This window comes from Cokeromyces recurvatus, assembly GCF_025118155.1.
Source record: "Cokeromyces recurvatus strain NRRL 2243 chromosome Unknown BX663scaffold_1, whole genome shotgun sequence".
Lineage (NCBI taxonomy): Eukaryota > Fungi > Mucoromycota > Mucoromycetes > Mucorales > Mucoraceae > Cokeromyces > Cokeromyces recurvatus.
In genome coordinates, this window is record NW_026251387.1 from 1,147,501 (window position 1) to 1,160,800 (window position 13,300).

The window sequence follows — 13,300 nt, forward strand, 5'->3', positions numbered from 1 at the left end:
AAAAAGAAGCTTAGAATAAAATTGTAAATACTATACAACTTGAAGTAAATATGTAAATGACTTTATCAAAAATAAATAAATAAATAAATAATAATAGGTAGACAATTTTTATAAATATTTATATTTGATGCCAATAAGAACGAGTGAGGAAACATACAGGCTACTACTAAGTCTCTGTTTTTTAAGGAATAATTCAACAATAATAAATAAATAAATAAATGAATAATAATAATAATAAATAAATAATAAATAAATAAATAAATAAATAAAAAAATAAATAAATAAATAAATAAATAAAAAAAAAACTACCCTAAGATTATAAGGCGGGCAAGAAAGAATGGGGAGTAGAGGAATGGGGAATGGGAAGTCTCATAATTTGCTGTATGAAATACTGATAATTGTCCAATAAAAATCATTTATTAAAATTTATCATAAAATTTTATATGATTTTCACTTTCAGTATTTCTACTTCAAATTCAGAAAATATTAATATTTTTTTGGACAAATCAAAATTAATTTTCAGAAGAATAAGAAATGAAATTGAGACAAAAAAAGAATTAGTTTTCAGACGAATTGAGATTTATGTTTAAACTTTTTTACCTGTAATGATCTTAATCCTTTGAGAAAAGGAAACCGTTTTTAATACGGCGATACGAGGGGGTTTTTTTTTAGGCACAAACGTCTTTCGGATAAATTGGTAGTATTCTTCTTTGGCTTAAAAACGTCTGGTCTTCCTCGGCCTGACCAAACTGCCTTCGAGATTGTCTTCATGTTTAAAGCAGCATTTACATCTCGTTGCCATACTTTTCCGCATTCTGGACACCACAGCCCTTGAAACCGGGAGTGTCTATGACTTCTTGCTTATCGAAAAAACAATGACTGTATGTAATGGAGGTTTTAAATTCATTGATAGTTGTGACGATCAGTTGACCTTCAGTCTCTCACTTTTTCAACGTCTTGAACAGCTTGCCTACTACCCCACACCGGTTCCCTTTTAGCTTGACAAGATCTTTTCCGAACATACCGCCACGGAGGACGACTAGCGGAACTTTTGTTTTGTCTTCTTTATAAACATGGGGTCTTCATTTGTTCAATCTTTTCAAAAAAAAAAAAAAAAAAAAGAAGAGATAAATATTAACATCAATTAAAAAAGAACTCGCTGCTTACTTCTGCCGTTCTGTCGTTTCTTTCACCTCCTTTTTGGCCTTTTTCTTTTTCTTTTTCTTCTTCTTCCTCTTTTTCTTGTTTTTATGTTTATTCCTTTTGGCTTTCTCTTTTCTAAGCCTCACGTTGTATTTTAAACCCTCATTGATCAAGATGTTGACCGTGTTTTCTTGAGCTCTCTGTCGACCCTGATACAGATTAAATTGTTGTTTCGCCGTATTTCTGCCATAATAATTAAACAAAACATCCAAGTTTTCCAAAATATTATGCACATATTGGTGGTATATGAGGGGTGATTGTGTTTTTTTTTACCGGTATTAAGCACTCTATCGCCTCGATTCCGTTCTCATTTTTTTTTCTTTTGTTGCTTTTTTTAAAAGATAGTGGAACTGGTCATATGATAGTACTCCTTTGTTGTACATTTAAGGATACTATACGTGGGGTTTAAGCCTTCAACAGCAGTGTATACAGATTTTCGTCCTGGATCCAGGAAAAGAGGTTTATAGATCGATTGAACTTCTTCGATATCAGAATCTTCTAACTCTAACTGAATATCATTATCCTTTGATCTTGAGACTCTTCTATAAAACAATAGATCAACCGAAAACCCATTCGATCGTATTAGGTTGCCGAACATGATCTTGTTGTTCCCATTTGGCACGATATCAGTACTAGTTTTTTTTTTTTAAAAAAAACATGAATTTCGTGATTGCTGTGTTGATATTTTTTGATCATGATAAATACCTTTTTATCCTTAATGCGGCGAAATTAATGACTTTTTTTTAAATATTTCCAGTTGGTTTTCATAACCTTTTTCAAACGGTATGGGCACGAACGGACACAAAGCATTTATTGAAATTGTGATATAGCGAAAGTGTAACGACGGGTTTGGGTATAAACTGAATAATCTGGGCAGTTGTCGTTCTTCAGATAGATCACTTTGCTTTTTATGTTCAGTCTCGTGTTCTAATAAAATATGATCTAAAACTTTAATAAACTTCTGGGGGGGGTTTAATCATATTAGCCAAAGTGGGTTTTTCATGGATTAAATTTTGCAGCACTTGACACATTTTAATAATTAATTGCTTTTTGTCATTTGGGACATCAACCGGCCATTTGGGGTTGCCGCCATAGGTAAATTGATAACAAAAATCTTTTGAAATCTTAAAGATATCCTGTGACGATGTTCTCTATATTTTACAAAAGTGTGAGTTGTATTTTTAAAGAAATACAGGACATGATGATTCACCTCTAATAAATTCTGCAAAATATAGCGAAAATAGCGCAATAATCGTGTCTCAAACATTTCGACTATATGGTTTGTATAACATGTTGCCAGTTCTGTGCATGCTTCGGCCAAGCACTGACTGGCTCCATTTTGTATCTTTTTTTTTATATATATTGCGTTTGGGTGTGTCACTCTGAACGAATCCCAGAATGCCACAAAATTTACTGGTATATTTGCATTGTTTGTTATTTTCTTGTCATTAACTAATTGACATATAGAATACCAGTATTGTTGTTTGAAAATAACGTGAGGCACTGATTCACTACCCTGCGATAGACAGTAGCTATTTGTAAGAAGCATGGACCTGAATACGATATTGCGAATGTCTTTGGAAGTAGTGATGATTTTGTTCTTGAGTATATCTTTGTAATCATTATTGATTACACAATCAAATGGAATTTTCCTGTTGAACGGTTTATAAGGAAACTCAAGATTCTTCGTAAATACTTCAGACTTTGAGAGCTCATGCGAAGGGCATTCACGTGATCTTGTTGACTTGTGACCCACTTGTCCACAATTCGTACAGCTATTTGATATTGAGCCTGTGTCTTGTTTACTCCTTTTTACTCTTTGTTTGTCTTCCTTAAGACGCGTAGTTTGGCGTCTTTTTCTAGTTGATGTTCCAACTTTTAATAATAAAAAGGTCGTTAGTATGGAAATATTTTTATGTATCTGAAATTGACATACCATCATCAACAGAAGCTTCCTTAAAGAATTTACACTTGAAGTACTCCTTATTTGCATGCCCTTTGTTGTTACAATCCTTACATGTCATATCTATACAAAAATCAGAACCTTAAATACTAGACTATTTTGGATTAGATCTTTTACCTCTAAAAGGATCATCTTTATTTTCTTTCGATTCTCTTTTAATGCGTATTGCTTCTTTTTTCTTGTAAATGATATCTTTGAACATGTCGTCTAAAAAAAAAAAAAAAAAAAAAAAAAAAAAAAAAAAAAAAAAAAAAAAAAAAAACAGTTTTCAGAATTTTTCTATTTTCTTAGAATATAATCAATTTCTATTTCAGACAGATCAAAATTTCTTTTGCCCAAGTAAGTATTAGTCTGCTTGACAGTCTTCCAGAGTATTATCTACAATTCAGCTATCAAATAATAGACTTGTGAAGGGTCATACATAGTTAGTATATATTGATTTCTAGACTAAGAGATGGTTAAAAGAATACTACCATATGACTGGTTCCACAAGATATACAAAGCAATTGAATGACAAGAAAGCACTCTCTGGCATTAGTTTAATTGAAAGCAATATTCCTTCATCAAAGACTTCTCTATTTACCACATACCAAAATCATGTAGAATATATGTTTGAACATCTAGATGCTTTGCTCAGCTTTTACTGTGTAGATGATGCCAGAGATCGCTTTTCTTTATATCAAGATCTACAGAGGACCCCTCAACAAATGGCAAATATGCTGACATATGGTACCGCCAAATATAATCGCTCAAAAAGAGATCAAAAGAAAAAGAAGGCGAAAAGAAGAATAAAGCAAAGAAGAAGGAAAGACAAGACAGTAGGCAAACCCGAAAGGACAAAGTAAGGAAACATTTCATTTTAGTCTGTACTATTTGCTTAAACACATTTAATAGAACTAAAAAATGGAGAGCAGCTTCGTTCGATGAAAACAAAAAGAAGGTGCCACTGGTTGTCTTCAGAGCTGAAATGTTTGGCAAAGACCTTGCAAAGATGAAAGGTTTGAGATGTGGCGCTGTTGGTAAATTATATCAAATATTGAAAAGACGTGAGTCTGAAGGTCAGTTAATTGTTGTAACAATTGACGAATTCAATATCTCCAAAACTTGCAGCCTCTGTCTTTCTCTTAGTTTGAAAACTGTTAGCACGTCCAATTTCAAGGGGAATGGTGTAGTGTCTTGCCAAAGCTGCCACAAACTTTGGCAGAGATATGTCAACGCTGCCCGGAATATGATGGTTATTTTTAAATCAATCTGGTCAGGAGAAGGAAGACTACCGATCTTCAAACCTCAAACAAGAAACAAAATCACTGTAGTAAACACAGGTGCCCTCAGGGCTTAAGATTTTTACATGTAAGATGCCTAAGCATAAGCTTCAATCTGTCTAAATTTTGTATTTACTTCATCCAAAAAAAGGTAAGCAAATTGTCTGAGTTTAAATTTTGATTCGTCCAAAAAAAAAACCTAACATCATCTGAATTTGAAGTATTACTGCTATTCTCTATTTAAACTCATCTATCATTCATAATATATCTTGTTTCAGAAAATAAGAAATACAGTTCATTTTAATTCATACTTTTTTTTTTAAGCAGTTGTCTGTATATACAATTTCTCAAACAATGGCCTCAAGTAAATGTTATAAAATTTAAAATAGAATTTACCTAAAATAGCAAAATGGATTTTTTTTAAGAAAAAAAAAAGAAATTAATATATGATTTGAAGTAGAAATGTTATAAATGGGGTATAAAATTGCCTATACAAAATAATTATCTTTGTTTTGGACAAGGAAAATAATATAGCCATAGTTAATAAATTCATTATTAGACTGACTGGCCTACGCAAAGTAAAGAAACATATGAAAGATGAACGAGTTAAATAGAAAGACAGCTAAGTTAGAAATTTCAATTATTAAAAAAAAAGAGTGGATCTTTTTTTTTTTTTTTCTCAATAAAAAAACTTTTAGTTTAGAAAGTGACACAATTGGAATTGTTATAAACAAAGTTATAGTTAACAACTTGTTTCTGCTTTTAAGATCTTGATAGAACGCGTGTGTGTGTGTGTGTGTTTAAAAACTGAAAACACAAGTTTTTGATGAATTATGTTCCATTAGTCAATATAGACAAAAGTATATAAATCATGCTTTATTGCCTTCTAAAATTCCACCATATCTTAAATGATCTTTAATATTGGTATAAATTCTGAAACCTAAATTACTAACGAATGTAATTGGATAAACTTTCTGATTGGAACTAATATATTATTTTTTCTGTACATTAAAGTTTACCAACAAATTTCTCTTTTTATAATTCATAAAAGAATGATAAATTTAATGCAGCAATTTTTATTTTGCGCAAACAGTCATAATATATTTTACTTTCAATTTGTCTGTGGTATTTGTAGCTGAGATATTAATTCAATCTTGTTTCTTTCCACAATAGCTTAGTTCTCTTTAAGCATAGTCATCTTTTGAGGAACTTTCAAAGTAATAGTAATAGTAGTAGTAGTACTACTACTATGAGGATAATTGATATCTTTTACAGAAGCTTTAAAAGCGCTTGGATTTTTTTTTTTTTTTTATATGTTAATCTTCTAAACTATCTTTTAAGGCCAATTATCTATCATACAAGCCTAAATGAAATTTGAACGTATTTGATAAAAAAGGATTTGAAATCATCTTTAATATGCTCTTTGATTGTATTAGTTGATGCTTCTACTATTTGATAGTATATGACTTTTTCTTTTTCTTTTCTTTTAAATAATAATAATATCGGCATAAATTTTATTTTGTGTCTCAAAGTTCATAAATTTACATCTCTATTTTTGTATCTTCACCTGATTATCTCTTTTTTTTTTTTTTTTTTTTTTTTTTTTTTTTTTTTTTTCTTGCAGAGAAGATTTATCGTTCATGATTTCTCCTTGTTATACTTTCTGATATTATCAAATGATATCTTTGAAATTAAAACTGTTATTTGTATTCATTGGTTATTAGAAATAAGCAAAATAAAATCAGACAATATATATTTATATGCATATCTAAAAGGAAAAGTGCATGTAGCTAATTCTGTGAGGGCAATTGAATATAAGCTCTTGTAAATGAGAATAAAGTTCTTATTATTTTACTTGAACATTTTATTTAAATAATATTGCAAGGATTGAAGTAACAAAAAAAAAATTACACACGTGTATATGTATTATATATACATGTATGTGTATATGGATATATGTATACATATATAGCAGCTATTTAGCCATAGTTTACACCAGTTACTCTCATAGTATGATCTACCCTAATATTTAAACGTTCTGGTCTAAAATCCATAGTCTTAACGGAGTTGGGAGGTAAAACTCGATGAGGATTAGGCAAGTCTTTTTTACGAATATACTAAGTATCCATATTAATATCATATATCTTTACGTCATGGTTTATATACATGTATTTATATTTATAAAGAAAAGAAAAAGAATGAATAGTTACCTCTCCAGCGTTAAGAGCAGTTTCTTCATCGTCATTAAGAATGACCTTACCAATTAACATATCACGCCAGCCATCACAATCATTTGATTGATTTCTAGAGTCATCTAGTAATTTAGCAAATGGAATAGACATTTTAGTAATGTTATATTTTCTCTTTGTGAAAAAAACGAGCATTGCACCAATGATCATACTTTCATCTTTTTTATATAGTACGAATTATTAAATCACCGATTACGATGAAAAATGCTACTGCGCTTTTTAAGTAGCATTACGCCAAAACTATGTTACAGTGAGAAAAGAGTTAATAATAAACATTCTTCACTTTTAATTAACTTCACTTAAATTTACAACTTGATAAAACCCTGTTGTGTCTGATGTTTATAGAAAGATAATGTTTTGTAGTAATGATTATTTTTATTCCTACTTATTCGTGTCCTTGAAAATTGAAACTTGCGACAAGTCGAACAAGCATATTTAACATCCTTTTTCTAGTAGTTTTTTTTTTTTTTTTTTTTTTTTTTTTTTTTTTTTTTAATATAACTTCTTTGGAGTTTAGAAGCTTTTCAGTATACTAGAGTAACGTAAAACTGTATCAGATTACAGTAGAATAACATAGACAAAACATTTTTTTTTCTTACGTCTCCAACTATCACCAGTATTAGTTTCAGTAGGACATTTTGATAAAGGATTTTCATAATACAAATATATGCTCTTTTTTTTTTTTCCATTATAAAAGGTATCAGATATGATAATAAAGGGCCTGACTTTTGTATATGTCAATTAATGTAGAATAATACTTTTTAACATAACTTAATATTCTTACGAGTAAGTTCATGTGATTGATATTATCACCTATTACAAACTTTTTTTCAACCATCTACGAATAAAGCTATTTGCTAGCTATGTAGGCTTCAACAGATGTTTGTAATTGAAAACTATATAAATCATTTCCTTATATACTTGACTCCTTTACTTGTCTTATTATTCCTTAATTAAATTAACATACCCACAAGCCATCATTTATCACATAATCAAGATATATAAAGTATAAAGGATTATTTTGGGCATAAAGAAAGAAAAAAAAACTTAGAAAAGCATGCCTTATTATATCTAATGTGCTTGTAACTATTGAATAAAAGCTCAAACCCTCTTCCTATTGAACAAAGAAGAAGTATCTTATCAACATCCAAAGCATTCTAATACAGTGTCATTCTCCTTCTTACCATTTTGGCTGGTTATTTGTACCTTATCATATGAAAATGAATTATCTTTTTTTTTTATAATAAAATCTCTCCTTTCCCACTATTCAGTTTTATTCGTTTGGTTATCTGTATTCAATTTCAATTTCATTAGTTAGTCTTTATATCTTATCACATCTTTCTTCTTCTCCTTTTTTTCAGGCAATACAGTATCTTTAAGATAGAATGGTCTTATAAGTGACGGTTAACATAATTTCCGATGTTGTCATCAACAAATTAAAACCCCTTCCTATTTAAAATTACTCCAATGTTAAAGTACAATAGCATTAACACTATCATTACAGGGTCCCTATTAGAAAGGGAATATTGTATTGACCGTCCAATAATAAACTGGGCCTCTCCCTTTTTCTCTTTTCTTGGACTATGGCATTTAGACAATCTCCTCTATCAAAATTGGTTATAGTTGATGTTATTCGTGCTATTGTTTTAAGACCGATATCCACCAACACTCTACATACATTACCTACAAACTCAACATGGAAACATACTAGTAGTAACTTCTTTAACAGATTTAATAAACATGAAGCTCATAGGTTTTTTTCAACACAAAAGTCAAAACCTACATTCTTCGATGCACAAAAATCCTCACCTAATTTAAAAACAACAGAAACTGAGAGTAATGAGGTTAAAAGAAAAGAGAAATATCATTATTTTATGACAAAACATTATCATGGCCAGATGAATAAACTTGTAAAAGGATATACACTAAAGCATAAGAAGCCGAGGCCGACAACAGTTTTTGAATACAATAAACTAATTATGTTTGCAATTTTAGAAAGTCGCTTTAATAAAGCAATTAATATTTTTCGTGAAATGGAGAATGAAAGACTCAAACCCGACATTAAGTCCTATACCATGATCATCGATGAATATGTAAAAAGATCCGATAACGAAAAGGCAAGAAAATGGGTGAATCGTATGTTAAGACAAAAAATTGAACCTGATGCTTATATTTATACCACACTCATTGACGGCTACATGCAACAGGCTAACATTGATGACACTGAAGCCATCTTTAGATTGATGATGAAGAGAAAGATTCAACCCACCCTTGTTACATACAATGTTTTAATGCACCATTCTGTTAGACAACTGAATATGGAATCCGCATTGAAATTTTGGGGAAATTTATTAGATGCAGGCTTAAAACCTGATGTTTATACATTTGCCATCATGTTGCATGGATTAGGAGATGAAGGGCGACTGAAGGAAGCTTGGGATGTTTATAAAAAGATGCAAGATGAGAATGTTAATGTCAATGAAGTTATAGTAACAACTTTGATGGGAATGCATGTGAAGCAACATGATAATGAATTTGCTATTCAGCTATATAACAAATTTTTCAATTCTAAAGAAAGCTCTTTAAAGGCAACACTACATACTCGTAATGTATTATTAAACGCTTTAATCGCAAATGCAGATGTTGACACAATTAAAAAATATTATCATTATTATCAAGCCAGTATAAAAAATAAGCAAAAATCATCCCTTTTTATTAGTGCAAATGTAGTCACTTATACCACTTTTATGCGTGCTTTCCTTCGTCGTAGCGCTTTACCTATGGTTAGTCAAGTATATGAAGATATGACAGCACAGAAAATTCAACCAACACTAGTGACATATGCTACCTTAATGCTTGCTCACGCTTATGTACCTGACCCCGAAACCTGTAATCGTATCTTGGAAGAATTGAGAAATAGCAACATTGAATTAAATGCAATCATATATACAATTGTCATGAGAGCTTGGGCTAAATCAGGTCGTTGGAAAAGAGTTGAAGATACATACGCATTAATGCAGCAGGATAATATAAAACCAACAGAACTAACAATGGAAGTATTAAAGTATAGTAAACTTAGAAATTTCGATTAAATCTATTTGTACATAATAAATATAAAATTGTAGATGTATATATAAAAAAAAAAAAAAAAAAAAAAAAAAAAAAAAAAAAAAAATGGAATAATAAATATTCATGACGTTGTTGTATTACAAAAAAAAAAAAAATAATAATAATAACAATAATAATACTATTTTATTGGTGGCTTTGATACTCATATCGTCTACTGAACGCACAAATGCCAAAGCCTTAATATGTTGTTATATAGCCATCATAAGTTCTGTTCCATTTGAAACGCACTATTCTCCTTTTATTTCTTATATATAAATATATATCTGTATATGAATATTTATTTATATATTTTATTTTATTTTAATCTTGTCATAGTTATATAGAAGCCCTTGAAACGGACATATTTTACTACTATTTTAAACATAAATACCCTCCCCCTCCAAATATACATTATTTATCTTATAAAAAATGAGAAACTTATTCAAATCAAATAGGAAAAAAACGCCCAAAATTCAATTAAGACCTGATGATATTAAAATACCTCTTCCAATGATAAGTGGTGTTCAATTTGCAGATATGACTGATTCAGAGCTGACAATACTTATTAGTGGAAGAAGAGAAGAGAGGAAGAATTTAGAGACCTCCATCAATAATAACTCGAAAGTTAAAAGCAATTCTTCATTTGAAGCTAAAATAGCAACTACTCCTCTTGATAATACAACCCAGCCTACTACCAGTAAAAAAAGTTCACTTCCAGCATTTACTGCCTCTATATCAGCTCACAGTCTAGTGCCTCTCACTCAATCCCTTTACAGAACTTATGTAGATGAAAAAACTCAAGTCGAAAACCAAAGCATGAGTAGTAACGATAGTACTGATGATGACAGCAGTGATATTGAATTTTTACTAAGCAATGTTATGCCATCCAACACATCACAAACTAAAGGTAATACATAATAATAATAAAAAGTCTCTTTCTCTCTCTCTCCCTCCCTTTTTTTTTTTTCCTTTGTCTGTATGACATGAATTAATATCATAAATAATAAAGAAAGGAAACTATTGACTCACCAATTATCATCCGATATTACAAAAGAAAATGACAATTCAAATACACCTCATATTTCAACATCAAAATTGCCTATTCTTACAACTTCTTCTCCCTTATCCAATTTTAATCAAGTTATTGAACGTGAAACTGCGATTTTTTTTCAATCTTTTCCTCCCTCACGGCAACCAAATAATATTGCTAACATTAAAAACTTCAATAAAATGTCAGAGAAATCTCGTTCAAGTAATGCAACTGTTGTTCATCAAATAATTAAGCCATCAACAGCTACCATTACGTATTATACAGAAACATCACCTCTCTATAAAGATAATAATAATAATAATAATTCATATCCTGTTATTAGTAATGACAACACTTCAGTAATTACTACAAACAAGCAAGTTAAGTACTTACCAAAGTCTTCCTCTGGTTCCTCATTCATTATAAATCATGATATCGTTACACAGTCTCCCCAGAATGTTTTTGTAAAAGACAGTAACACACTATGTGGGACACAGTTACAGATTGCAACCATCTCCTCCGAGCCATCCAAATTTCCTGTTATTCTTTCTCAAAAACAAAACAACAATCACCATTCAAATATCAACATGGGTATCAATGACTGCGTCAAAGGCAATAGTAATATTGAAATGGAAATCCTTCAATCTCAGCTTGATAAAATGGCATTGAACGAAGATCTGTTGGAGTTAAAGTATACTGTAAATCGTATACAACAGCAACGTCTTGTTGATTTAGAAGAGCATTTAAAAAGGGTAGAGGATCAAAAATTAAGAGAAAATGAGATTTTGGAGCAAATTTATTTAACGAAAAGGCAGTTAGAGGATGCAATAACTACTGGTAAGCTCTTTCCATCATCACTAGGAAACTATCAACAGCAAAATACAGCTACTATACCGAATCAGACGGATACTAAGAAAGTTGGGGATAGAATGAATGAGGATATCAAGGATGAACCTGTAATGAAGACATCTCGTTCTACTACAATACATGGGGATCAAAAAATAATACCAAGTGAGCAAAAGGATGCTAGCAGTAAGCATCATTATAACAATAGATATCGAAAGCGAAGATCATTCCCATATGCAATGAATTATCATGGCTCTTCATTTGATGACTATTTCCCAGAAATAAATGCAAATGAAAATCATGACTTTGTTCATTACTCTCATTTTCAGAATCATAATGAATATACCATGAACAATCAAAGACAGATGATGGTGAATAAAAATCATACACCAGTCAATTCAGTCGATGCTATACCAGCAAGGGCATATCAAGGATATCATTACAACTCCCATTCAAGACGTCCACGGTCAAGATCTATGGAATCACGATGGGTCTCTCCTAGCGAACTAGAGGATCAAGACTATTTTTATTACCCATCAAATACACATCAGTTTCAATATTATCCCAATAATACCTCTTATTTTATGGAAGATGATTTTGCGTTTTTCCCATATCCTCCTTCTTTACAACATCATAACAATCGTTCTCGAAAATCGTCTTTACATAGTGCAAAAAGTAATATTTCCGACAATGCTGATAATAATAATAATAACCGTATAAACAATTCTGGCATCACTTTGTCTGATGAGAATAGTAGAAGCACTGACCAGCCTAATTCATCATCTAGCAATATACGGACACCAAAAATAGCTACTAGTAATATAAATAATAGTCAAAATCAGTTCAATATGAAACATCCAGAATTTCCTAATTTTGATAATGGTAACAAAAAATATTACCAATACGTTTCATCTCAAAAGCAACCTTACAACCTGAGAACTTCACATAGTCGTCCTCAAATGCTAGGTAGAGATAACAATACAAAGCATCATTCTTCCTCTATAATGCATCATCACGCTGATGCTAGCTATAGAGTACCTCTTTCTTTTTTACCACCACCACCACCACCACCACCTCCTCCTCCTCCAATCAATTTAAATACCCAAGATAATATAAAGATGAGACAACATTCGGCACTGCCTCCTACTTCATATAGACTTGAGAATTTTATTCCATTATCAGGGAATGACTACTTATCTTACATGCCACTACCACCTCATCCAACTCAGCTGACAAAAACACTATCAACAGAAGATCCACAAAGACTATGGAAAGGTTATATGGAAGGACCTCCACTACCGTGGGAGCATCAAATGAATATTCATGATATGTACACATCTCCAAACGTCATTAACCAGATGAACATGTTCCCATATAATGATTTATTAGATCAACAGGAAGAAAGACACTCTCCAAATATGAACTTAAGAAATAGGACATCTGCTACATCTAATGTTGGCCCTTATCATTACAGTCATTAATATTAATTACCTGAAATAATCCTCGAAATGAGACCCAAATTATAGTCTATAGGTTTTCTCATGGTTACTAATATATGCTTAACCAGTTATTTTGAATAATTAATATTATATGTCATAATAAAGTCAACTATTATCCATAATAACAATATATAACATTA

General features: G+C 30.8%; 8 protein-coding genes across 8 annotated transcripts; 4 read left to right on the forward strand and 4 right to left on the reverse strand.

Moving 5' to 3' along the window:
* Positions 1-1,232: 1,232 nt before the first annotated feature.
* Positions 1,233-2,058, reverse strand: BX663DRAFT_566423 (uncharacterized protein). The gene is made up of 2 exons (XM_051532090.1): positions 1,909-2,058; positions 1,233-1,835 (listed from the first exon to the last, which is right to left on the reverse strand). The coding sequence occupies exon 2, from the start codon at positions 1,799-1,801 to the stop codon at positions 1,538-1,540; it is 264 nt and encodes an 87-aa protein (XP_051387877.1). The 5' UTR covers positions 1,802-1,835; positions 1,909-2,058; the 3' UTR covers positions 1,233-1,537.
* BX663DRAFT_14086 (uncharacterized protein) lies at positions 2,014-3,300 on the reverse strand. Its single transcript, XM_051521570.1, has 4 exons — positions 3,284-3,300; positions 3,140-3,229; positions 2,414-3,078; positions 2,014-2,354 (listed from the first exon to the last, which is right to left on the reverse strand). Exons 2-4 carry the CDS (start codon positions 3,225-3,227, stop codon positions 2,154-2,156), a joined length of 954 nt encoding a protein of 317 aa, XP_051387878.1. The 5' UTR covers positions 3,228-3,229; positions 3,284-3,300; the 3' UTR covers positions 2,014-2,153.
* A 510-nt stretch (positions 3,301-3,810) lies between these two features.
* Positions 3,811-4,394, forward strand: BX663DRAFT_415342 (uncharacterized protein; the record flags this gene model as incomplete). The annotated part of the gene is made up of 2 exons (XM_051522340.1): positions 3,811-4,007; positions 4,061-4,394. Coding segments are annotated over 2 exons (531 nt in total), but the record flags the coding sequence as incomplete, so codon positions are not given.
* A 1,859-nt stretch (positions 4,395-6,253) lies between these two features.
* On the reverse strand, positions 6,254-6,807 carry BX663DRAFT_492325 (uncharacterized protein). The gene is made up of 2 exons (XM_051525198.1): positions 6,639-6,807; positions 6,254-6,545 (listed from the first exon to the last, which is right to left on the reverse strand). Exons 1-2 carry the CDS (start codon positions 6,768-6,770, stop codon positions 6,408-6,410), a joined length of 270 nt encoding a protein of 89 aa, XP_051387880.1. The 5' UTR covers positions 6,771-6,807; the 3' UTR covers positions 6,254-6,407.
* Positions 6,808-7,162: 355 nt separating this feature from the next.
* On the reverse strand, positions 7,163-7,471 carry BX663DRAFT_14120 (uncharacterized protein). Its single transcript, XM_051521573.1, has one exon. The coding sequence runs from the start codon at positions 7,364-7,366 to the stop codon at positions 7,202-7,204; it is 165 nt and encodes a 54-aa protein (XP_051387881.1). The 5' UTR covers positions 7,367-7,471; the 3' UTR covers positions 7,163-7,201.
* A 592-nt stretch (positions 7,472-8,063) lies between these two features.
* On the forward strand, positions 8,064-9,802 carry BX663DRAFT_492329 (uncharacterized protein). Its single transcript, XM_051525199.1, has one exon. It carries the CDS (start codon positions 8,261-8,263, stop codon positions 9,767-9,769), a length of 1,509 nt encoding a protein of 502 aa, XP_051387882.1. The 5' UTR covers positions 8,064-8,260; the 3' UTR covers positions 9,770-9,802.
* Positions 9,803-10,081: 279 nt separating this feature from the next.
* BX663DRAFT_492330 (uncharacterized protein) lies at positions 10,082-10,752 on the forward strand. The gene has a single exon (XM_051525200.1). It carries the CDS (start codon positions 10,215-10,217, stop codon positions 10,701-10,703), a length of 489 nt encoding a protein of 162 aa, XP_051387883.1. The 5' UTR covers positions 10,082-10,214; the 3' UTR covers positions 10,704-10,752.
* Positions 10,753-12,372: 1,620 nt separating this feature from the next.
* On the forward strand, positions 12,373-13,273 carry BX663DRAFT_492332 (uncharacterized protein). The gene has a single exon (XM_051525201.1). It carries the CDS (start codon positions 12,510-12,512, stop codon positions 13,140-13,142), a length of 633 nt encoding a protein of 210 aa, XP_051387884.1. The 5' UTR covers positions 12,373-12,509; the 3' UTR covers positions 13,143-13,273.
* Positions 13,274-13,300: the final 27 nt, after the last annotated feature.

Bases quoted from the DNA above. Each gene is read 5' to 3' on its own strand.
- BX663DRAFT_566423 (XM_051532090.1), bottom strand. From the start codon at position 1,801: ATGTTCGGCAACCTAATACGATCGAATGGGTTTTCGGTTGATCTATTG.
- BX663DRAFT_14086 (XM_051521570.1), bottom strand. From the start codon at position 3,227: ATGACATGTAAGGATTGTAACAACAAAGGGCATGCAAATAAGGAGTAC. The intron at 3,079-3,139 runs GTATGTCAATTT...TATTATTAAAAG, and splicing joins GGAAGCTTCTGTTGATGATG to TTGGAACATCAACTAGAAAA. The intron at 2,355-2,413 runs GTGAATCATCAT...TGTAAAATATAG, and splicing joins TTTTGCAGAATTTATTAGAG to AGAACATCGTCACAGGATAT.
- BX663DRAFT_492325 (XM_051525198.1), bottom strand. From the start codon at position 6,770: ATGTCTATTCCATTTGCTAAATTACTAGATGACTCTAGAAATCAATCA. The intron at 6,546-6,638 runs GTAACTATTCAT...ATGGATACTTAG, and splicing joins CTGCTCTTAACGCTGGAGAG to TATATTCGTAAAAAAGACTT.
- BX663DRAFT_14120 (XM_051521573.1), bottom strand. From the start codon at position 7,366: ATGGAAAAAAAAAAAAGAGCATATATTTGTATTATGAAAATCCTTTAT.
- BX663DRAFT_492329 (XM_051525199.1), top strand. From the start codon at position 8,261: ATGGCATTTAGACAATCTCCTCTATCAAAATTGGTTATAGTTGATGTT.
- BX663DRAFT_492330 (XM_051525200.1), top strand. From the start codon at position 10,215: ATGAGAAACTTATTCAAATCAAATAGGAAAAAAACGCCCAAAATTCAA.
- BX663DRAFT_492332 (XM_051525201.1), top strand. From the start codon at position 12,510: ATGAAACATCCAGAATTTCCTAATTTTGATAATGGTAACAAAAAATAT.